The 26,018-nt window shown below is 45.1% G+C and overlaps 1 protein-coding gene across 1 annotated transcript; it reads right to left on the bottom strand.

The window, feature by feature from the left end:
* Positions 1 to 3,686: 3,686 nt before the first annotated feature.
* On the bottom strand, positions 3,687 to 24,693 carry LOC121291610 (class I histocompatibility antigen, F10 alpha chain-like). Its single transcript, XM_041213049.1, has 7 exons — positions 24,508 to 24,693; positions 20,204 to 20,464; positions 12,492 to 12,767; positions 12,102 to 12,380; positions 10,844 to 10,960; positions 10,236 to 10,268; positions 3,687 to 4,675 (listed from the first exon to the last, which is right to left on the bottom strand). Exons 1-7 carry the CDS (start codon positions 24,557 to 24,559, stop codon positions 4,638 to 4,640), a joined length of 1,056 nt encoding a protein of 351 aa, XP_041068983.1. The 5' UTR covers positions 24,560 to 24,693; the 3' UTR covers positions 3,687 to 4,637.
* Positions 24,694 to 26,018: the final 1,325 nt, after the last annotated feature.

Below are 26,018 nucleotides of genomic sequence, written 5' to 3'. Positions count from 1 at the left end.
TCTTTGTGGGTAGAGCTTAGGAATAAAAAAGGGGCAGCCACAATGTTAGGTGTTTATTATAAACCCTCAGATAGTCAATGGGAAATTGAGGAGCAAATATGTGCACAATTTGTGGAGGTGTGTAAAAGCAATAACAGTAGGGTGATAACAATATTAGGTGATTTCAACTTTCCCAACGTTAATTGGGATAAATATAGTGTTAAGGCTTGGATGGAGTGGATTTCTTGAAATGTGTACAGGAAAACTTTTTTGGTCAATATGTAGAGGGTCCAACAAGGGACAGTGCATTGCTGGACCTAATTCTGGGGAATGAAGCTGGACAGGTTGCTGAGGTGGTGGGGGGGGGGGGGGAGCACTTTAGTGATAGCGACCACAACATGGTACAGCTTAAGTTTGTTATGGACAAAGAAATCGACAAGTTGCAAAAAAATGTTTTGGGTTGGGGGAGAGTGGATTTTTGTAAAATAAGGTAGGATGTGGCTAATTAGACTGGGAACAGCTACTTGTGGGGAAATCTGCAGAGGAGCAGTGGGTGTTCAAATAGGAAATGGAGAGGGTATAGGCTCACCCTGTGTTCCCTCTAGGTTGATGGGAAGGAGTAACAAGCCCAGAGAACCATGGATGGCCAGATGTATTCAGGTTACGATGAGAAGGAAAAGAGAGGCTTTTAGCAGGCACAAGGGAAGCAAATTAGCGGAGGCATTAGTGGAGTTCAGAAAGTGGAGGATGGAGCTTAAGAAAGCAATTGGGAAAGCAAAAAGGGGATATGAGAAAGCTCTGGCTGGTAAAAGTAGGGAAAATCCCAAGATATTCTATAAGTATATCAAAGGGAAGGGAATAACCAGGGAAAGAGAAGGGCCCATAAGGGACTACTGGGGCAATCTATGGGTGGAGCCAGAGGACATCGCTAGAGTGTTGAATGAATACTTCATGTCCATCTTCACACAAGAGAATGAGGATGAAGATATCAAACTCAGGGACAGAGACTGCACGTTTCTTAATCAAATTGACATAGGGAGTGACAAGGTATTGGAGGTGATGGCAGGCTTAAAAGTGGACAAATCTCCAGGTCCAGATGATTTGTGTCCCAGGCTTCTGAGGGAGACAAGGGAGGAAATCGCAGGGGCTCTGACCCAAAAGTTTAATTCCTCTCTGGCCATGGGGGAGGTGCCAGAGGACTGGAGAACAGCTAATGTGGTTCCACTATTTAAAAAGGGTTGTAGAGATAAGCCGGGGAACAACAGGCCACTGAGTCTCACATCGGTGGTAGGGGAACTATTGGAGAAAATTCTGAAGGAGAGAATCTATCTCCACTTGGAGAGGCAAGGTTTGGTCAGGAATAGTCAGCATGGCTTTGTCAGAGGGAGGTTATGCCTAACAAATTTGATTGAATTTTTTGAGGAGATGACCAGGTGTGTAGATGAGGGTAGTGCAGTCGATGTAGTTTATATGGATTTCAGCAAAGCCTTTGACAAGGTTCCACATGGGAGATGTATAAAGAAGGCAAAAACACATGAGATACAGAGTAATTTGAGAAGGTGGATTCAAAATTGGGTTAGTTGTAGGAGACAGAGGATGATGACAGCTTTAGTGACTGGAAGCCAGTGTCCAGTGGCGTACCACAGGGATCTGTGCTGGGTCCCCTAGTATTCATCATTTATCTAAACGACATAGATGACTATGTGGGAGGTAGGATTAATAAGTTTGCGGATGACACAAAGATTGGTCGGGTGCTTAACAGTAATGTTGAGTGTCTTGGTCTACAGGAAAATATAGACGGGGTGGTCAAATGGGCAGATAAGTTGCAGATGGAATTTAACCCTGAAAAGTATGAGGTGATACATTCTGGAAGAAGTAATTTGACAAGGAAGTATTTAATGAACGGCATGACACTACGAAGCACTGAGGAACAAAGGGAACTTGGCGTGTGTGTCCATAGATCTCTGAAAGTGGAGGGACATCTTAATGGGGTGGTGAAAAAGGCATATGGGACACTTGCCTTTATCAATCGAGGCATAGATTACAAAAGTAGGGAGATCATGTTGGAGTTGTATAGAACCTTGGTGAGGCCACAGCTGGAGTACTGTGTGCAGTTCTGGTCGCCACCTTATAGGAAGGATGTGATTGCACTGGAGGGGGTGCAGAGGAGATTCACCAGGATGTTGCCTGGGATGAAGCATTTAAGTTATGAAGAGAGGTTGGATAGACTTGGGTTGTTTTTGTTGGAGCAGAGAAGACTGAGGGGTGACCTGATCGAGGTGTACAAGATTATGAGGGGCATGGACAGGGTGGATAGGGAGCAGCTGTTCCCCTTAGTTGAAGGGTCAGTCACAAGGGGATATAAGTTCAAGGTGAGGGGCAGGTTTAGGGGGGATGTGAAGAAACTTTTTTACCCAGAGGGTGGTGACAGTCTGGAATGTGCTGCCTGGGAGGGTGGTGGAGGCAGATTGCCTCTCATCCTTTAAAAAGTACCTGGATGAGCACTTGGCACATCATAACACTCAAGGCTATGTGCCAAATGTTGGTAAATGGGATTAGGTAGGTAGGTCAGGTGTTTCTCACGTGTCGGTGCAGACTCAATGGGCCGAAAGGCCTCTTCTGCACTGTGAGATTCTATGATCCTGTGATATCAGTGATGACCCTAATGGGTACAATAACATGCTATGTTCAAACACTGACCATGTGCAGCAAATAGATACCCCTGCTTGGAGGGAAGACCTATAGAATTGGGGTTTGAATGTACAGGTACACCCAGTGATGAGGATCACATCCCATGTTTTGGTTATCGGCCAGTTGGTGTTGGTTCTATGCTTACCATACTTGCTTTATCACGCCAGGAGGACACATGAACAGCTGTGCACGCGGCTGCACTTTAAATATGGTGCCCATTGTGATGAAGCAGCGAGGTGATGGCGTGGCGGGCGAATGAGACCCGCCCACCATCCAAATGGCCTGTTTCCCAGGAATACATAATTAATGAGGCAGGATTGGGATGATACAGCGTGAAAAGCCACCATTGCCGCCAGTGGGTAAAACGTCCTTTTTCCCACCCACTACTGCACCTAGTGTCAAATCTGGGATGATTCTACCCTCAGTGAGTGTGTCTCCAATGGCAACTGCATTGTACACCACTTGATATCATCCACCCCTGACCAAACCATAAACCCATTAACAGGATCTTCACTTCATTACCCATTAAATCTGCAATGAACAATTAAATGATAAAAACTGCAAGAACTCTACAAACCCTGTCAGATTGTGTGAACTCATTCCAAATCTTTGGACATTGCTGTGCGGACCATGAAACAGTGCAGTTAGCAGTCACACTCTCTGTCACCTCCTTCCACACCAAGATACTACCTTTACTCGGTAACCCACACTTCTCATTACTGAGATGCTGGAGACAGTTCACCTCCACCTCACTGGCAAATGTGTTGAAGTTTTATTCACTAAAGTTATGGCATATCTTCCTCTTGTCTGACGTTCGCTCTGTCATCTTCTTGTCTGTAAACAAGTGAATAAACGCTGATGGAAAGCAGTGAATGTTGCTGACATTTGATATTAACTTACCCAGTTCACATGAACTGAACCCCAACAACGGCCCATTCCAAGACCCACAAGCTGCTGAGTGAATGAATGAAACCTTTCTTGTGAAATCAGTAAAGAATAATTTAGACAAGTCAACCACTGACAATTATTTATTAACAACAAACCACAATTATCAGCACTTGTAGTGAAACATTGAGGATATAAATGTGTTTTATCTCAGTAAATATATTTTAGTGATAAAATTTACAAATGTAGAATATATAACAGTGTAAATCTGACATTGCAGAAAGTGCAAAATAGATCAGCTTCAATCAATATAAAATGTGTCTGTCTGAGTTGCCTCATGACATTTACTCTGTTCAGGTCATACAGTCAGCCTGAACAAGTTGTTGAAGATAAGAAAGTGTGAGGGAAAATCATCCCTGAAGTTCCGTTCGACTGTGAGAACCATCACATTGTGGATACTGAATGGAAACGCTACTTGAGAAAGTCTCACTTGAAGAATCAGGATCCCAACCTGGTGGATCCAGGACCCACCGTTCAATCTGTGGAAGCACATTCCCAGGAAAAATAGATCTCCATCATCAAAGCACTCAGTGTAAACAATGAGCTGTGATTCTGTGTGTCTGCTGTGATATGGAAGGATGAACGATGATGTCCATGTTCACACTAGAACAGGCAAATCCAGTTATTCATCAATGAGGCTCTGGGAATGTCCTGCAGTGGAACACGGTAAACCCACGAGATAAGGAATGGACAGAAACAGGGCAATTGGTTCAGGGTCAGGAGGGCAGTGAAATTAGTCTGACAGGTTTTAACAGTGTCTGGGAGGGTGAGACAGGGTCAGGAGGGGAGTGAAATTAGTCTGACAGGTTTTAACAGTGTCTGGGAGGGTGAGACAGGGTCAGGAGGACAGTGAAATTAGTCTGACAGGGTTTAACAGTGTCTGGGAGGGTGAGACAGCATTATGGTTATCTGTTAAGATGGGATTTGAACTCAGGGCCCTAGAGGATTACCCTGGGTGTTTGAATTACTCAACGTTTGGATTACTTATGCTTTAACAACACCACTACGCCATCGCCTTCCCTTTAGCTGATGGAACGTTCTGGAACAGTGACATCAGAAGCTGAGAAAATAAAAGAGAGAGTGTGAGAAATGGGATAATGAGAGTGTGAGATATTCTCTATCACTCACTGGGCCCAGGATTCAATCACCTCCCAGCATTAACTAAACTGACTCACATGTGGGCCTGAATTTTACCTTTGTTGGGCCTGTGCGATTGGAGGGCCCGAGAGCGGGTGGGAACAACTAACGGGCAGCCAGCATGAAATGCACCCTCAGAATGACTCAGCACTGCCGCTGGGAGCGGGAAGAGGGCGAAGTTGAAGTGAAGTCCACTAGAATCATAGAAACTTTCAGCACAAAAGAAAACCATTTTGCCCATCTTCCCCTGCTGGCTCTTTGAAACAGCCATTATGCTTTGTCAATGCTGACGTCACCGTGGGTGCTGGTGAGAGCTTCCACTGAGCTCCCTGAAGGCAGACAGATGCTTCAGGGAGCTGCAGACCTCCAAATAATAAAAGGAAACACTAAAATGCTGCAAAAAATGTCCCTGCAGCACAACCAAGCACCTGAAAGCAGATCTCATAAAAACTGCAGTCCCCAGATATTTCTTTTTATTTTATATTCTAACGGTGATTCCATCCTGCCCTTGGATGAGGTTTCAGCAAAAATGTAAAGCCTGCCCGGCCAATTGGCCTGTGTGGTTCGATGGGCTACGGAAAATCACTTACAATTGGGGCATTAATGATCTTAATTGCCCCTTTAATTGCCAGCGGGCGCTCTCCCGAATGCCGCACGTGCCTGCCAAGCGAAATATCGCGCGAGAGCAACACTCTCCCAACTTCATCTGAGGAGATTTTACACCCATTCGGCTCAGGTGCATGTCTGCCCCCAGGACATAAAATTCTCTCCATGGTAAGTGAGCACAGAGGGAGTGGAGGGTGAGGGAGTGGAGGGTGAGGGAGCAGAGGGTGCAGGAGTAGAGGATGATTGACTGGAAAGAGAGTGAACCCCGCTGTGGAATTTGAGGAGAACGTTCCTATCTTCTCCAGTGTTGACTTGGCCAAGAGGTGATCTCATTGAAACAGGTAAAATTCTGAGAGGATTTGACGGGGAAGACATTGAGAATCTCTTTCCCCTGACAGGAGTGTCCACATCCAGGATTTCCAGTCTCAGGATAAGGGATCAGTCAGTTTGGGCTGAGATGGTGAAATGTCCTCACTCAGAGAGTTGTGAATCTTTGGAATTGTCCATCTAGAGGGTTGTGGATGATCAGGTGATGAGTACATTCAGCACTGAGATCCATTGATTCTGCAGCACTGAGGGGATCAAGGGATCTGGGAATGAAGTGGGAACATGGAATTGCAACTAAGTTGAAGTGGAGCCCCCAGAATCATAGAAACTTGCAGCACAAAAGGAAACCATTCTGCCCATCTTCCCCTGCTGGCTCTTTGAAACAACCATTATGCTTTATCTCAGATCCCTGTTTCTTGCCTTTATCCCTGCAAGTTCCTCATCCTCAAGTATCTGTTCACTCCCCTTTCAATATTATTTATTGGATCAGCTTCCACCACATATTCAGGTGGAGCCTTCCACATCCCGACAACTCCCAGAGTGAAAAACATTTCTCCTCTTCTCCTCTCTGGATCACTGAGCAATGATTGTAAATCTATAACCTCTCATTATCAATCACTCACCAGACAGAATCATTTTTCCCCATCGACTCTATCAAAACCTTTCATCATCTGGAAAATCTCTATTCAATGACCTCTTAACCTACTCTATTCCAAGGAGACAGTCTGAAGTTTTCCAAGGAAGGTTGGGAAGTTTTTAAACTAACTCGGCAGGGAAATAAGAAGCAGCAGATGCCAAGGCGCACAGAATATTGGGAAAGATATATTTCACTAGGGCAGGGAATCGGAAGTTAATAGATGAGGTCTGAATAAAAGAAATTAATGGAGTCTAAGTCAGGGTTACAGTGCATGTGTGTGAATGTACAGAGTGTGATAAATAAGATTGGTGAGTTTCAGGTACAGGTTACCATGGGGAATTGTGATGTTGTGCCTATATCAGAGTCCTGGCACAAAGAACTGCACAACTGGGCATTAAACATCCCTCGATACAAGGTGTTCAGGAAAGATAGGAAAGAATGAAAAGGAAGAGGGGTGGTGCTATTGTTTAAGGGAAGTATTGTAGCGCTTCAGAATGAGGATGACCAGAGGGATCCAGAACAGAAGGTGTTAGGCTAGAGTTAAGTAACAAAAAGGGTGCAGTTACATTGCTCTGTGTACGCTGTAGGACCACAAAAAATGGGAAGGATGTAGAGGAACAAATTTGCAAGGAAATTACAGAGAGGTCCAGAAAGTATAATGTACTTGTAATGGGAACTTTAATTATCCAAATATAGACTGGGATAGTATGAGCATGAAGGGCAGAAAGGGTCGAATTACTTGATTGTGTTCTGGAAAATTTCCTCCAGTAGTATACATCCATTCCAATAAGAAAGGAGGCACAAATAGACCTGGTTCTTGGGAATGAGTTGGACCAAGTAGATCAAATAGCAATAGGAAAGCATTTCGGGGACCATGTTGATTGTATCATAAGGTTTAGGCTGACGATGGAAAAATTGGAATAAATTGGAGTCAAAGGTTGGCAGGAAAAGCAGCCAATAGTCAACAGGCTGCCTACAAAGAAGAGATAGTTCAGGCACAGTCAAGGTATATTCCCTCAAAAGGGAAAGGTAGAGCAAACAAACCCAGAGCTGCCTGGATGACAAAGGAGGTAGAAATTAAGATTGTGTGCTTGTGACAGGTGTCAGGCAGAAACTAACATTGAGAACCAGGCTGAACATAGAAGGCTCAAGAGGGAGGTGAAGAAGTAAATAAGAGAAGCAAAGAGTGAGTATGAAAAGAGACAGGCAGGTAATATAAAAGGGAATCCCAAAGTCTTATATAGGTAGGTAAGTAGTAAAAGGATGACTAAATGGAGGAGTAGGAATTATGAGGACCAAAAAGGGGTTTTACACATGGAGGCAGAGAGAATATATGAGGTATTAAATGAATATTTTTTAACTGTCTTTACAAAGGAAGAAGGTGCCAAACAAGCCATGATATAAGAGAATGCAATTTGGACATTAGAGGGGTTTAAAATTGAAAAGGAAGAGGCATCAGATAGGCTGCCTGTACTTAGAGTTGATAAGGCACTGGGACTGGATGAGATGCACCCAAGGATAATGTGAGAAGTGAGAGTGGAAATTGCAGAGGCACTGGCCATAATTTATCATCTTCCATAGACTCAGGGGTGGTGCCAGAGGACTGGAGAATGGCAAATGTTCAAAAAAGGGTGTAAGGACCAGTCAGTTTAACTTCGATGCTGGGGAAAATTCTAGAAACAATAAATCAGGATAAAGTTAAGTGTCATGTGGACAAATGCAGGTTAATTAAAGAAAGCTAACTTGGATTTCTTAAGGGAAAATCATGTTTAACTAACTTGCTGGAGTTTTTTGAATCGGTAACAAAGAGGATTGATGAGGACAATGATGTTGATGTGGTGAACACGGACTTCCAAAAGGCATTTGATACAGTTCCACATAACAAACGTGTGAGCAAATTTACAGCTCATAGAATAAAAGGGACAGTAGCAACATGGATTAACTGAGTGACAGGAAACAGAGGGTTGTGGTTAATGGATGTTTTGCAGGCTGGAGGAAGGTTTGTAGGGGAGTTTCCCAGGGGTCAGTGTTGGGACCACTGCTTCTCCTGATCTACATTAATGACCAAGACCTTGGTGGACAAGACACAATTTCAATGTTTGTGAATGATACAAAACTCGGAGACATTGTGAACTGTGAGGAGGATAATGAAAAACTTCAAAGGGATATAGACAAGTTGGTGGAACGGATGGACAGGTGGAAGTTGAAGTTCAATGTAGAGAAATGTGAAGTGATTAATTTTGGTTGAAGGAACATGGAAAGACAGTATAAAACATGGGTACAGCTCTAAAGAGGTTGCAGGAGCAGAGGGACCTGGGTGTACATGTGCATTGAAGGTGGCACGGCAGGTTGAGAGCGTGGTAAATACAACATACGGCAGCCTGGGCTTTATTAATAGGGACACAGAGTAAAAGGGCAAGGAGGTTAAGATGAACTTGTATATGACACTGGTAAGACCTCAGCTGGAGCCTTGAGTACAGTTGTGGACATCACAATTTAGGAAGAATGTGAAGGCATTGGAGAGAAGGCAGAAAAGATTCATGAGAGTGGTTCCAGGATGAGAAACATCAGTTATGAAGATAGATTGGAGAGGTTACGAATGTTTCACTTGGAGAAAAGAAGATTGAGAGGAGATTTAATTGAGGTCTTCAAAATCATGAGGGGTCTGGACAGAGTAGATATGGAGAAACTGTTCCTACTCGTGAAAGGATCCAGGAAGAGAGGGCAGAGGTTAAAGTAATTAGCGAAAGAATTAAAAGTGACATGAGGAAAAAACATTTCACACAGCGAATGGTTAGCGTTTGGAATGCACTGCCTGAGATTGTGGTGGAGGCAGGTTCAACTGCAGCATTCAGCAGGGAATTAGACTGTTATCTGAAAGGGAAGAATGTGCAAGGATGCGGGGGAAAGACAGGAGAATGGCACTAAGTCATAATGCTCATTCGGAGAGCTGGTGCAGACATGATGGCCTCCTTCTGCACTGTAACAATTCTGTGATTCTGTGATTCAATATCTCCCGTTGATGTCGAGGATCAGTCATGATCTTATTGAATGGTGGATCATGTCTGAGGAGCCAAATGGCCCATTTCTGTTCCTATTTCTTATGTTCATCTCCCTGAGTCAGTGATCCAGGTGTGGAGAGGAGGGAGTGGAGAGGGAGGAAGTGGAGAGGGAGGGAGAGGAGAGTGAGGGAGCAGAGAGGGAGGGAGCGGAGAGGGAGGGGGTGGAGAGGGAGGGAGTGGGGGGGAGGGAGTGGAGAGAGAGGGAGTGAAGGAGAGAGTGGAGAGGGAGGGAATGGAGAGGGCAGGAGTGGAGAGGGAGGGAGTGGAAAGGGACGGAGTGGAGAGGGAGGGAGTGGAGATGGAGGGAGTGGAGAGGGAGGAAGTGGAGAGGGAGGAAGTGGAGAAGGAGGGAGTGGAGAGGGAGGGAATGGAGAAGGAGGGAGTGGAGAGGGAGGGAGTGGAGAGGGAGGGAGTGGAGAGGGAGTGAGTGGATAAGGAGAGAGTGGAGAGGGAGGGAGTGGAGAGGGAGGGAGTAGGGAGGGAGGGAGTGGAGAGGGAGGAGCGGAGATGTCTCTATTCTGATCCCCAATTCTAGACTGACCCAGTCAACATCGTGAAAGTAAGAAATTCTCTGATAATTATTTCAATACTGGGTGCGATTAATGTTCATCAATATTGTAAAATAATTCACAAACCCAACAGAACAAGTTCCATAATTTCCCTGTTGCTGTCGGATTATCAGAGGAACCGAGTGAAATCTGGAAAAACAACTCCAAAGACCATTCACATCTTTCCAATTGTTTCTCTGTGGGGTCGAGAATCTCCTTCCAGAGAATTCCCAGGAGAATGTAATTCTACAACTTTCAATCCCTCCTATTTCATTCCCAACAATCTGTCCCTCAGTCACTTACTCTGAGCTGTTGTGTAGGTCACACTTGGTGAATCTGCAGAAGCAAAATAAATGTCAGTTAGAATGGGGAATAATCCATTTTCAGAGTGAGAACACAACAAGTGTGAGGGAATGGAGATTGTGTAAGAAACGCTCATTCCCACACTCCCCTCCATCCTTACACTTTATGGAGATCCTGTCGATCTCTTCCATTCCATCGATATACAGTGGGTGAGGATGTGAGTGTGTATGGTGGATTTAATGATCAATATTACACCTGGTCTGGGCCGATCACACAAAGGAAGATCAGACAGGGAACAATACATGTGTGTATCTGTGTGTGGGAATTAAATCAGTTCCATTCAACACAGTGTCCTGTTCTCCCAGTACTGGAGACTCCCCCACACTCACTCTGTCCCCTCAGTTCCACATTCCCCTCTCTCTCACTCTCCCCTCTCAGTGTCCTGTACTCCCAGTACTGGAGATTCCCCCACACTCACTCTGTCCCCTCAGTTCTACATTCCCCTCTCTCTCACTCTCCCCTCTCAGTGTCCTGTACTCCCAGTACTGGAGATTCCCCCAATCTCATTCTGTCCCCTCAGTTCCACATCCCCTCTCTCTGATTCTTACCTCTCTGTTTGCTTTTCCAGATGATTATTCCGATTATCAGAAGTAGAGCAGCCAGTGCAGCGACTAATCCAATTATCATTCCAAGTTGGGAGCGTCCTGCATTGTTTTCTTGGATTTCTGAAACACATTTGAATAATATCAGGATGGTCTCTCTGTTCCCAGATCCATTCCCAGTTCCATGTTAATTGGGGACAATTTTAACCAAAGCTGCCCATTGGGAATTGATGGGATTGGTTGAAACGCTGGTTTTCCACTCACCCGATTTCACTCTCCAGTGAAATCACTAAAGAGTCCCATTGATGGTGGTGGAAAAGCCGTGTTGTCCCAATCCCGTGGGTTCCCTTCCCGTACAGTTCAGTTCTAATTCTTCCCGATGTCTCAGTGTCCTGTCCTTGTTCAATCCCCAGGGTTACATTGTACGGCCCAGGAGGCAGCATCACTGATGCTTTTCACATCAAACTTCAAAGGGATGAGTTAGAAACTGACCGCAGGAAACTGGGCTGAGCTGATAATGAGGAAAACCACAGCTAAACAGAGTAAACACTTCAGAAGAAGAACTCGGTACAATCCAACAGCAGGACTTAGTCCGAAACTACTGCAGTGAACCCACCATGGTCAACACAGGAAATAAGTGAGAGAATCCAGATCAAAGAAAAGTCTTCACAAATGTCCAGAGATTGAGTTCCAGACACTTAGACAAGGATCAGCTGATCAAAGAGAGACAGGATGGATCTGTGAATGGGAGCTCATGTCTGACTCATCTCTGATTTTAATGAGGAGCTCAGTAACATGGTAGATAAGGGAATGTCTATGGATCTGGTCTAGATGGACTTCCAGAAGGTCATTGATCAGTTTCCACATAAGAGATTATTGACAATAATCAGAGTGTTTGGAATTGGAGGTAACCTTTGACATGGGGTGAAAATTGGTTTGGAGGTCGGAGACAGAGAATGGTGATAAAGTGAATGTGCTCCCATTGGCAGGATGTGATATGTTGTATTCCCCAGGGATCTGTCCTGGGGCCTCAGCTTTTCACCATCTGTATTCATGACTTGGATGCAGGAACCGAGAGTTGTATATCCAAGTTTACAGATGATACTAAGTTAGGAAACACAGTGAAGGGATATTGACAGATTAAATGAGTGAATTTCATCTGCCATAACTAATGGATTTAGTTGGACATGTGCACAACTTATTAAAGGCTCAGGGTAGTGGACTGCTGCACACACACACACACACATCCAGTACAGTTCCTTACCCCACTGATAGAGCTGGGTCTCTGCCAGGCTGCTGTGTTCAATTTGACAGGAGTATTGATCCTCATCCCCAGCATTTATTTCAATCTCTTTCTGGGTCTGATGGGTCCCATCGTGGTTGGGTCGAACCCCCGAGGATAGTGTCTCAGACATTACCTCTCCATTCCTTAGCCAGCTCACCTCGATGTCTACAGGATAAAACCCAGTAACCAGACAGGAGAGAGTGAGCGGCTTGTACTGACTATCGGGGTCACTTCTGGAGATGAACACTTCAGGCTGAACTGTAATGGGAAAGGGTGAAAACAATAGACAGACACTGAATGGAATGGGAGAACGCTTTCATAGACCAGTGAAGTTAGATCAGAATATTGGGTCAAAACTGAAATAAATACCGTTCCTTTTGAAATATTCCTTCCCAGCTTGTAAATATTTCTTTAAATGTTTAACAAATACTTGTTGTAGATGACTTTCCCAGTAGTTGTTCCAGGTTTCATCAGAATCCCATTTCTCTTTAGTCTTCACTGCAAAGTGATTGGATGCGACCCATCTCATTCTGTCTGGCTCTAAACTAATATAATCCTTCCCATCAAACCCAACTCGCATCGATCTCTTAATGGAGCCGTCTTCAGTGACCTCAACAGACCGAATCCATTGAAGAACATGAATTCCTGTCAGTGACCAAACAGTTAATCAGCAATCTGATCAGTGGTAAAAGTCTAAACCAACAAATCATCTACCTTTTTAATGTACAATCACTTTTCAACTATGTAATTGTTTCTCTATTTCATTTATATAAATTAATGTGGACCAATTGTGGTGTAACCCTGTGTGTGGACTCTGTCTCATGGGGGTAACACGTAACATTAAGGTTTTAGGAGGACCCAGATGGTATATAAAGAACTGCACTGAACTGCACTGTGGGCTCAAAACACAAAGCATGATGGTTAACTTAGTCAAGTGAAAGCCTTGCTAAATTCAGCAAATTCTGTAACATTACTTAACCTGTAGCAGGGTTTGTACCAGGGAAGATAAACAGACTGAGCTTCATTAAGGGGCAATAAATGTGCTGCCTTCTTCCCATTCTGGAGATTGCTAAGTGTTGGAGATAACAAAGTGGAGTCAAGCTGGCTTTTGTTAAATTAAATATGACCTTCAAAGGGGGTTACGCCAGGGTACATGTACGGGGATGTAATTAAAAACCAATTAAATGGACTAAAAGCTGGCTTTACCTTAAAGGGCACAGGGTCATAGCAAGAAAAAGTATAAAGTGTCCACAGAATCACCATTCCTGCAGCGGTCAGGGCAATTTGGTCAGTTGTTTAGAAGACGCGCATGGAGGATTCGTCACTGGATTGACCAATGAGACGGACTCCAGCTCACAGGGAAGATAAGTAACCAGTATTGTTGTGAGTGTGTACAATTGCTTAGTGGTTTAATAAAGGTCTATCACCTTTTGTGGAACTGCATCCAAGTTGTTGTGTAGAGTTGATATCCAAGACAGAAACCTTTAGACCAGGAAGAGGGTCGTACAAAAGGGGATCTTGTATAATTTAGAAAGGGAGGAGTAGTGTCACAGGATGGAATTTTCCAGCCCCACCAGCAGCGGGAAGCTGGGCGGGTGGGTTAGTTAATTTGGTGGGAGGTCAGAAGTCAGTTTCCAAATGGCGGGATGAACCTTTCGAATTCTGTTCTTGGGAATGTAACTATGGGTTAAAGGTGGAAAAGGTTCCCGACGAACAATGTCAGGAAGCCTTTTTGCATAGATTAGCATGTGACGCATGTTCATCAAAAGGCCACCTTGCTGGAATGAAGTTCTATTAAGACCAGGATGGAAGTTGTGCGCAGTTTATCTAGCCCCACTACTCCACAGGTCACATCATTAGCATAAATGTTGAATTCACTCACCAAAATGGCCAATGATTTACCTTCGCTGCTGTTAAACACTGAATGAAGAGACACTAACCAGGCTTCTTTCAATAAACTCAGAGTGATTGATTTATTACAAAATGAAACCTCTTTTTGAAACAAGTTGCAAGAACTGGTTAACACATAATTTGTAATCTTAAAGTGTAACTATCTGTCGCTATTAAAGTTTCCCAGCACACACACAAACAAAGGGCAAACAGAAAGGGTGTGTGCAAAGTTGGGCAGTTGAAGAAAAGACTTTATGAAAAAAAGAATAAAGTTGATAGGGTTTTGAAGCTGTTGATCTGGAGCTCCCTCATGTGAAGACAGATCATTGGTCCAAGTGGATGCCTGGAGGTTCTCACCAACACAGCTTTGGCTTGGAGGAAATTAGAGAATAGGCTCAAGAATCCTTGTCTCGGCCTCTTGGGTTTCCAAATACAGACAAGTTCCACTGCGATGAGGATTGCCAGCTGAATACTGATCACCACACTTTTCAGGCAAGGGAAGGAGAGTTTGGGCTGGGCAGCTTTCCCCTTCTCAGCTGATTTCTAACTGAATGTGCTTGCACACGAATAGGAGAGAGAGTACATCCTGAGTGGGACACAGCCAGAGTGGATATTCGGAATTTGGTGCAAAGCGGGAATTGAACTGGCATGTCTTTCTCTTTAATTTCTCTTTAATTTTTGTGAGTTCAGTAGTCTAGTTAAAAGGTTGGTAAGGTAGCGACTTAGCTGACTGCGACAGTTAACTGTCAATCACCTGAAGCCTCATTAGGGCCTGAATAGGGGTTAATTACTATTTGAAGCTTAGTATCAGTCAAGTCAGCTCCATTTAAGAAAGGGACTATCTAAAAGCACGCTACAGTGTGCTTGCACACCAACAGGATTGTGAGCACATCCTGAGTGGGGCACAGCCAGAGTGGGTATTCGGAATTTGGTGCAAAACAGGAATTTGGTGCATAGGGGATGAGGTGCTCTTTGCCTTTTTTCCTTGTTATCCAACTTCTTAAATCTTCAGTGCGTGCTACAGCAGTAGAAGCTACAAGGGAAAGGAATCACTGGTTAGTAGTGGGTAAGGTATTTACCTACTTTAATCGCTTATAGTTTAAAGTTTTTTCTGGTTTACAGTTTGTATACTCTACAGAGGATCAGGAAAGAAGGGCCCTAGAGTAATTGACTTAAAAGGTTTAATGTAAAGGGATAAGTCATGGCAGGAGCACTCAAAGCCGTGGTGTGCTCCTTGTGCTCCATGTGGGAAGCCAGGGATATTTCCAGTGCCTGGGACCAGCTTATTTGCAGGAAGTGTGCCCAGCTGCAGCTCCTGGAAGGTTGGGTTTCAGAGCTGGAACGGCGGCTGGGGACACTGTGGAGCATCCATGAGTCTGAGAGCATCGTGGATAGCACGTTTAGAGAGGTGGTCACACCGCAGATGAAGGGACTTGAGGAAGGAAGGGAATGGGTGACCACCAGGCAGTCCAAGAGAAACAGGCAGATAGTTCAGGAGTCCCCTGGGGTCCTGCTCGCAAATCGGTATTCCGCTTTGGAGGCTGATGAGGGCGCTGGTTCCCCCAGGGAGTGCGGACAAAGCCAAGCTTCTGGCACCACAAGCAGCCTGTCTGTACAGGAGGGGAGGAAGGGAGGAAGAGCAATAGTAATAGGGGATTCTATAGTCAGGGGAACAGATAGGCGCTACTGTGGCCATCAACATGACTCCAGGATGATGTGTTGCCTCCCTGGTGCCAGGGTCTGGGATGTCACTGAACAGCTGCAGGGCATCCTGAAGGGGGAGGGTGATAAGGCAGTGATCATGGTACATGTTGGTACCAATGACATAGGTAGAGAAAGGGATGAGGTCTTGCATCAAGAATTTAGGGAATTAGGCAGTAGACTAAAAAGCAAGACCTCTGGGGTTGTAATCTCTGGATTACTCCCAGTGCCACGTGACCTTCAAAGGGGGTTACACCAGGGGACATGAACGGGGATGTAATTAAAAACCAACTAAATGGACTAAAAGCCGGCTTTACCTTATAGGCCATAGCAAGAAAAAGTATAAAGTGTCCACAGAATCACCATTCCTGCAGCGGTCAGGGCAATTTGGTCAGTTGTTCAGAAGACGTGCACGGAGGATTCATCATTGGATTGACCAATGATACGGACTCCAGCTCACAGGGAAGCGGTATTGTTGTAAGTATGTCCCTTTTAAAGTTTCCCAGCGCACGCGCGCGCACACACACACATCCACATATACGCATCAACACACACACACACAGATACAGACACACGCGGACATCAACACACACACTCACACATCAATACACACACGCATCAACACACACACATCCACACAGGTGCATACACACACACACATCAACACACACACACACACGTCAACGCTAACACACATCAACAAGCACACACAAGTCAACACACGTGCACACACATCAACACACGTGCACACACACACATCAACACACACATCAACACGCATGCACACACGCACACGCCAACACGTGCGCACACACGCATACACACACACACAGGACAAAGGTAAAGGGTCTCTGCAAAGATGGGCAGTTGAAGAAAAGGCTTTATGAAAAAAAGGATAAAGTTGACAGGGTTTTGAAGCTGTTGATCTGGAGCTCCCTCATGTGAAGACAGATCATTGGTCCAAGTAGATGCCTGGAGGTTCTCACCAACAAAGCTTTGACTTGGAGGAAAGTAGAGAATGGACTCAAGAATCCTTGTCTTAACCTCTTGGGTTTCCAAATACAGACAATTTCCACTGAGATGAGGATTGCCAGCTGAATACTGATCACCACACTTTTCAGGCAAGGGAAGGATTGTGCGGGTTGGGCAGCTTTACCCTTCTCAGCTTATTTCCAACTGAGTTCAAAAAAACAAGTTCAAAACATAAAGCTAATCTTCATCAGGTGATTTCCAGTAAATCACCAGGGCCTCTGCCTTTACAAGTTTTTTTTCCCCAGCCATTAAAGTAATTACTGTTGAAATAAGCAAATCGCTCTCCTCCTCAAGTACCATGCTGGTCAGGTAGTTTCTTGGAAAAGACATGCTTGCTCACATCCTAAGGTGAAATTTTAACCTTGTTAAAATTTATTGATGCAATGTCTTTTCAAATGTTAAAAAAACATGCAGATCGTGGAGATATAATTTCCCAACAGTTTCCTCTCCCCGTCAGTCAGAAATTCGAACATTCACATTTACAGCTGCATGTAAATGACGTTCCCCTGGCGAGGTTGACTTCTTCCATGACTATGAAGTGAGTGGAAGCTGCTTTGACCGTCTCGGGGGCTGGTCACAAATCTCAGCCTCTTGACTCATATCAGGTGGCGGCCAGGCCAAGCTGTGCGAAGGATGGACATGAGGGGCTGGCTAAGGTTGGGCAGGCAGGTGTGGGGTGGAGTGGGAGTTGGACATGGAAGTCAGGTAAAAAATGGAAGTGGGGGGAGATTGCCCAGTGAAAGAAGACAGACTGTCCGGAGCAGAAAGGGATGCAGTAAGGGAATGCGAGGGTGCAGCAATGTGGGATGGAGGAAATGGCCTTTCTTGTGGGGTCTGGGGGTCTTGTGGCTGGGTGGGGGAGGGAGTTTCTGGGCAGGAATGGTGGGAGAGAGATGCACCCAGAGATGGGGTCAGTTCTGTCTCCAGTGGGGTCCTGGGGGTTGAACTGAAGGCACTGGGCAGCAGAAGGAACAGGCACAGTGAGAGGGGGAGTTGGATGTGGTGGGAAGGCAGATCCATGGTGACAGTCGGGTGGCTGAAGGTTCCATGGAATGATCATGAAAGCGTAACAAGAAGGGTCAGTGTAGGCATGGGAATGGTAATGGGAGTAGGCTCTGAGGGGACAGAAGGCCATGTGGAGGGTGATGCTTAGAGGTGTAAGGCTAACGGGGGAGGTTTTAAGTGTAACGGGGGGAGGGAAATGGTTATATTTGGTGTTTCAAGGGTGATGGGGATAGTTGGCAGGTGCCAGAGGGTATGAGGGGCCATGAAGAGGGTGGCGTGAGTTTCAAATTTTACATGCACCATATTGGGAGTCTCAGTAATGCAACACAATCACTGTAAAACTATGATACTTCAAATTGGGGGGAGGGTCTTTTCCACTGGATGGAGTTCAGGGTCAGCGCAATTGGCCAACCAAAGGGGCACCCTAATAATTATGACGCAACTGGATGGGAACCAGGCTCCGTCACTGAGTATGTTTAAAGCAGAGGTCAATAGGTTTGTAGATACGAATGACATTAAGGGATACGGGGACAGTGCAGGGAGGTGGGGTTGAGATAGAAGATCAGCCATGATCTAGTTAAATGGTGAAGCAGGCTTGAGGGGCCGAATGACCTACTCCTGCTCCTATGTTCCTGTCTACAGATGAGTGAAAGGCAATGCCAGAGGCACCTTAAAATGTCCCGGAATTTGGTTGCACACATCTGTCAGCTTCTCCTAGATGAGCTGTGGCTGCAAGAATTTGGAGACAATCCCATGCCAGTGGCATTAAATGTCTCAGTCACTTAAACTTCCTTCCAGGACTCCACTGGGGGCCTGTGTGGCATCTCCCAGTCAGTGACACACAAGCACATCCGGGAGGTGACAGATTCCCTGTTCAGGAGAGCACAATTGGACCTGGAATACCAGGCTGAAAGAATGTTGGGATCTGAAGCAATAACAGGATTCCCACAAGTGCAGGGAATAATTTACTGCACACATGTGGCCTTGAGAGCTCCCTGGCAACAGCCAGTCACATTCCTCAATAAGAAAGGTTTCCACTTTTTGAATATGCAGCTGATATGTGATCACAACAGAGAAATCCTGCATGTTTGTGCTCAGTTCCCAGGGAGCTCTCATGACACCTACATTCTGACTCGATGCCAGATGCCATAGCTTTTCAAAGGACCTCAGCGATCGCAGGGCTGGATCCTTGGGGACAAGGGATAACCCCAAAAAGTCTGTCTGATGATACCACTTTGCTGCCCACAGAGTGCTGCTGAGGAGTGTGATGTCTCCACAATGCCCACCATTGAGCAGATGATAGACCTCCTAAAGATGAGGTTTAGATGTTTGGACCACTCAGGCAGGGCTCTCCAATACTCACCTCCCAGACTGTCCAGGATCATCATCGTGCGCTGTGCCCTGCACAAATTAGAATTACAAAGGGGGAATGTCTTGGCTGAGGGAGATATGCAGGACTGAGATGTCTCCTCTGACAATGAGGACAGTGAAGACAATGGAGATCAGGGCCAGGGATGCCGTGGAGCTACATGCAAAGGCCATTGTGAGGGTATGACGCGGCAGAGAGGCTCATAACAATCTGATAGCTGGCAGATTCCAGGCACAGTAAGATTCCAAGACATACACTTTACTATTTGGTTCTCTATTCTCTGCTGGCTGGAAGGCCCCAGCTCCATCTTGGTTACAGACATGATACTTTGTTTTAATGTACCTTGATTTATAAGAGCCGAATTAAATTGCACAACTTAACGTCTGCCCTGCTGGTCGTTTGATCATTTGCATGCACCAAGCTACACTGATATACAGAGCTTTGCCGTGAAATGCACACTTTCCAACCTGCACGGCGCTCCATTCCCATCAATCACAAAGTCCGTGTGCTTGGCAACTTGGAAACAATATCAAATCCAACCTGGGCAGAGATAAACTTCTGTCAACCTGACATCTGCTCTCAGTGAGTGTCTGACCCAACAAAAACTCTTTCAGGGGAAAACAGATGATGTGTCCACAAGGAGGAGCAGCATGAGAACATCACATTGCCCCTCGAGATTGTTCCTCAATGCAGATTTACCATCCAAGCACATCAAGAGGAGTTAATTAGCAGCAAGCTAACAAAAGTAGATCATTTCAAATAGGTTCATGAAAGGGAATAATTCCCAGCACATTAACGACAGGAGTTAATTCCTGGCAGTTTACAGACAGCATTTAATTCCTAGCCCATGGTGTGTGATGCACTGAGTGGAGTGACCCAGGGGTCAGTGCTGAGCAATGGACTAAGTGGAGTGATCCAGGGGTCAGTGCTGGGCAATGGACTAAGTGGAGTGACCCAGGGGTCAGTGCTGGGAGATGGGCTGCGTGGTGTGACTCAGGGGTCAGTGCTGGGAGATGGGCTGAGTGGAGTGATCCAGGGTATAATGGGGGATAATCAACAATGAGTTTCTACATTGTGATCTTACCGGATGTCTGGTTTGTCATCTTCAGTATTGTATCCAGATTCTCCTTTGCCAGGTTTGAATGTGCGGTCACCAGATCTGAGACATAGTCCCAGAATTCCACATCGACATATTCAGCCATGAACTGCTGCCTGGGGATGCACCGACGGACATCACTGTCATAATGACCGATTTGGACTCCATTGACAATTGCAGCACTTGTAATCTCAGGAAATTCTTCACTGCCATAAGATACAGTGTATATCACCGTGTGTGAGTTAGTGTCTGTGAAGCAAACAGTTAAAGGGACACTTTAATAAATACCAACATGGGCATCAGAATAATCTCACCTGAACCTCCCTGATCAGAAAGCTCGGGAACATCACTGATGGTGTGAAAATCATTGTAAATGGGTTAGTGTCTGTAAAACAATTAAACAATTAAAGGGACAAGTTAATAAACATTTCCACGCACTGACACCTGATCAAAGTGAGGCCCATCCACACAGGGACAATCTCCAATAATCCACCACTTTATCACAAGGTCAGAATCCTGTCTGATATTATAAACAGAATCTGATTAAACTGGGTCAGAATTAAAAGCTGCAGCCTCACAGAACAGGGAGTAAACCCGGAATCAGAGTCACTCTCGGCTGGTCTGTTGTTTAGCGTCTTTGTTGTAATATGTTTTTAAGGGATAGTAATCTTACATCACTAGAAAGGAAGCGTGTCATGTGATCCAGTTTTAGTTTTACTTTTGCCTATAAGCAGAACGTAGCACAGCTCTGATGCCTTCAGGTTTCTGTCCATGTCTCTCTGTTCTCATGTGCCTAGTCTTAAGAAATAAATCCACAACCTGTTTACCCAATCCCTTATGAGTGATTGGTGCCTTTCCATCATTATCAAAACACAACATGGTGTTCAGTGGTGGTCAAATAGCCTGGCAGCAAGATTAAGGTACAGCTTAGATTGTACCACATGGCGTGAGATGACCCTTGGTATTTGGGTCAGACTGCAACAAAGTCGAGGCGTTGGAGAGTGTTGAAAGTGTGGTGACTGCACAGATAAGCTTTGAAGGCACAGTGCCAGGATAGTGCTCAAATAAAGAGCTGGGAAACAGACCGATCCCTCATGGTGAGATTGCAGTGCAAAGCCTGTCAGTTCAGTGAGTGGGTCAGTGCGTCGAGAGGACTAGAGCTGGGTTCACTCCGTCAGGAAAGGGGAGTGTCCAGGGGGTGGGCTGGGCTGATAGCGAGTGGGGGAAGTCAAACCAAAAAAACCCAAACATGTCGTAAAGACCGGCCAGAGAAGGTTGTGATTCTAAGTGTGTCAATGTGGCTAGAGTGACACTCATCCTGGGTACAATAGGAGAAGGAAGATCAAAGAGTTATTGTCAAAATATCCACAAGATTCCCCAGATTGAATTGGGATGCAGCTGATCCACTGCCCAAATCAAACATATTTAAACAGTGTACAGAGCTATGGTTTCTTGATTCATGTATGTCTGAACCAGATAAGCCAGCGATAAAAATTCACATAGCAATTGGGAATGAAGGTATACACAGGCTGAACACATCAGGATTGACAGCAGAAGAGCTAAAGGGTCCCCAAGAGATATGGACAACATTGGAAGACCGGTTCAGAATCAGGTTAAACTTTCGTATTCATCGACGAGAGTTCATGTCATTTCGACAACAGTCTACAGAATCCAAGGACCACTTGGTCAGTAGGTACAGAGAAAAGGGTATGTAGTGTGATTTTTCAAACACAGAGCTAGCAGACAGAATTGTTGATTTTCTGATCATATCCACTCCCATGAAAACCTTCCAGAAAGATCTGCTAGACAAATCCAAAACATTTAGCTTTGGAGATCTACACAAGGATGGATGTGAATTTTAACCGATCCTCACAGGTTAATAAAGCTGACAGGTCCTAAGTACATCCCCAGCTGTTGATGCACTCACTAGACCATCTAAACCTAGCAAGACACGTGGAAGCTGTGACCTTCTCCAGACACCAAGGAAATGCCCAGCTTTCCAGCAATTCTGCAAGGCATTCAGCAGAAAGGGCCATTGGCAGCAGTGGTGCATTAGAGCAAAGGCTGATGCAGCTGTGAGGAGCCGTGCACACATCCAAACAGACCGGACACAACAGGTATCTTCAAGCAATAAGAATGACCATCCAGTATCCTGTCAGAAACATATACATGAGATGATTAACAACCAGAGAATGACAATGTGCGTGATGAGATGAAGAGCAGTAACACAGTTTTCACACTGTCAATCTTATGGACAACATAGATTTCATCACTCAGACACACATGAGCAGAGATCGGATGAGAAGCGGGACCGTCTATTGGCCGAGTATGAACAATGACATTGAAGCTATCGTCAAGCAGTACAAGGCATGTCAAGAGCATATTCCAGGTCAGCACTGAGAACAATTGATTCCACATGAAGTTCCTACCCATCCTTAGTCCAAAATCACCTCCAAATTCTTTCACGTCCATGACGCTGACTTCATCATCATCGTCAACTGCTTTACCAAGTAGCCCATTATTCAACAATTGCATGATACATCAAGCACAACTGCAGCACACACACTAAATGCTATTTTCAGTTTATTTGGTTTGCCTAGAGAGATCATTATGGATAACGGTCTGCAACGTATTGCTAATCCATTTCAAGATATGTGTATGAAATGGAATACTGATCACACTACTTCTTCATCTCATTACCCTAGATCTAACAGCCTAGCTGAATGAATGATTCACCTGGTGAAATTCCTAATACTCAATGTAGACAGACCAAGCAAGATCTACACATTGCAATGTTGCATCTGAGAGTGACCTTTAAGTGTAACTATTCAATCCTTGGCAGAGCCCATGTTTGTCACACCAGTCTGTACCAGTTTACCTACTTTTTCCTATTCTACTTTCTCAGAAACTAGAGGCAATGTTTGAAACTGCAAGAGAAATGATCAATGTGCACAATAAAAATGCAGGTAGGGAATTGCCAAGTTCAGATTTGGGACAAGTTCACATCCAGGATCCCACAGAATGTACCCGGCAACCAGACAAGGTGACAAGGATTAGCTCAGGACCAAGGTCCTATGAAGACATCAGACACAAAGGCGCAATGGTGAGGGGTAATCGAGGGCAAATCAGATCCATTCCAGCTCCTCAATCACCGTACAGTCTGACTGCATCTGGGACAAGATCTCGAATCCACACAGGAGCAACATCCAATAATGACAATCCCACAGATCACTCTGATCAATTAAAGACACCTCCAGACAAGGTTACCATGACAAGATCTGGAGGTATGAGCAGATTACCTCTATACTTTAGAGACTGATAGATACATCTGCTCTATACACTTATGTAATGTTAACGAGACATGAACATGTATTGTAAATAGTTCAACTTCATTGGAAGGGGGAAAAGTCTCTTTAAAAAGAAATGGGGATGTTGTAATGTACTTTTAAACAGTAGTTGCTCTAAATCACTTGAAGGAGAGTGTGTCACAGGTTAGCTTCACTTTTGGCTGGAAGAAGTTAGCAGAGCTCTGATATCTTCAAGCTTTCTATCTGCTCTCCTGTGTCTACCTCTTCAGAAATGAACCCTAACGTCTTTACCCAATCCCTTATGAGTGATTGCTGTCTTTATATCATTATCAAAACATGAAAGTCATAACCAGGAAAAATGTGGTGCGAGTGAATTCCAAATTGAAATGAAGAGAAACAGGAATATTTGGGAGGATGAAGTGTGATACCATAGAAGGGGACAGTCACTGTATGAACAGTCCGAGTGTCAAACAGGGTGATGGGCAATACAGAGCAGGATCTCCACTGTTCCTCACACAGCTTTTTAACCACCCATTTATACAGGGTCAGGAGGATGTTGGTGGTTTGAGATAAACTGGTCTATTCAACCAGGAGGGCATCACAGCTGATCCTGGGGTGGGTTAAACATGGTTTAACCTTCTCCTCTCCGTAGTGTTTTGAAGACTTTAGACCAGGAGTGATGAAACTGTTTTGCTTCTCCCAATCGATGTGAAAATTAAAATTGTCCATTTGATCCATTTTCCATTTGCTCCAAGCTTCTCTGCTCTCGGTGTTTCTACATCCTGCTGTCAGGAGAGCTGGACACAAATCCCATCAGAGTCTTACAGACAGTGCTGACTTCAATGGTGTAAAATATCAGGCTGGCTGTATAACAGGCGGCTGATCAAACATCACCCATTTCAAACTCTCACCGAAAGATTCCAATTAACCCCGGAGTGAGGGAGACAGTGAGAGTGAGAATGGAGGGCTGAATTCTGTACTTACCGGGAGAGACCCAGGAAAAACACAGGGAGATGGAGAAAAGGATCAGCAACATTCTGGAAATCCACTGTCCCTGTTCCAACCAAGGACTGGGAATGAAACACTCTGAGGGGGGAAACTAATACTGTTTATAAACTGGGGAAAACAACAAAAATAACAAGTTTATCAAGGATCCATTTTACTGTTTAAGTTGCGCTTTGATCATTTCCTGATTATAGAACCAGAGGGTGAATGATTGGTTAGTTTCAGAAAAATACCTAATTAAATGGAGAAATAGTCGCTAGTCACCAGTTACCAGGAAGATCAAACACACAGGTTAAGATTTTGGCAGAGAACAACAACTTATATTTATACAGCACCTTTCACCCAATGAAATGTCCCCAAGATGCTTCAGGGGAACATTATAAAACAAAGGATGACACTGAGTCACACAGGTCAATGTCCACAAGCTTTCTCAGGGAGGCAGTTTTTAAGAATGTTTTACAGAGAGACTGAGAGGTGTAGAGAGGGAATTCCAGATCTAAGGGCCGAGGCTGCTGAAGGCACAGCCCCCATTGTGGGTGATTATAATTCCTGATGCTCACAGGGTCAGCATTAGAGGAGCACAGATATCTCACAGGGATGTGGGGCTGGAGGAGATTACAGAAATAGGGAGGGACAAGGCTGTGGACAGATTGGAATTTTAAAATTGAGGTGTTGCTTGACTGGGAACCAATGTAGGTCAAAGAGCACAGGGGTAATTGAGGAACAGGACTTGGGTCATGTGCAGAGAGGCCAGTGTGGGGGATTCATGGAGTGGGTCCTGTAGGGAAAGCCCAGTGTGGGGAATTCAGCCTGTTCACCGCACTCTCCTCCTGTTAGTTTGACTCCCTACCCTCACTCTCCTCCTGTTAGTTTGACTCCCTCCCCTCACTCTCCTCCTGTTAATTTGACTCCCTCCCCTCACTCTCCTCCTGTTAGTTTGACTGTAGTGTGACTGCCAATCACAATGGGATGGCCACCTGTACAGGAGGACGTCTGCAGCTGGCAATGGGGGCACAACTGTCAGATATTGTGTGAAGAGGGACAACACCCTCCACAGGACAGGCAGATCCCTGAACAATGGAGGGTATGGGAGAGGAAAGGGGGCAGGAAGGGCACAGAGATCATACCTTCAACACAGGATTCACCAGCAGAGACGGGGCTACCTGGAGATGACTGAGACCCAGGGTAGAAGGTCACTGACATCTGAACCCTGTTGTCGAAGAGCTGGACCCTCACAGTGATGGCCGATAGGCCCTTCCTCTAACTGTCAATGTCTCTGTACCCTTTAACCTCTTCATTCCTGGCTCCTTCCTTGGATCAGCTGAGGACCTTAATGACATCTCACAAACAGCTTTTTAATCAGCACTTTATACAGGGTCAGGAGGATGTTGGTGGTTTCAGATAACCTGTTTTATTCAACCATGAGGGCATCACAGCTGATCCTGGGGTGGGTTAAACATGGATTATCCTTCTCCTCCCCGTAGTGTTTT

This window comes from Carcharodon carcharias, chromosome 19 (genome assembly GCF_017639515.1).
Source record: "Carcharodon carcharias isolate sCarCar2 chromosome 19, sCarCar2.pri, whole genome shotgun sequence".
Taxonomy (NCBI): Eukaryota; Metazoa; Chordata; class Chondrichthyes; order Lamniformes; family Lamnidae; genus Carcharodon; species Carcharodon carcharias.
This window is presented reverse-complemented; position numbering and strand designations above follow the sequence as displayed.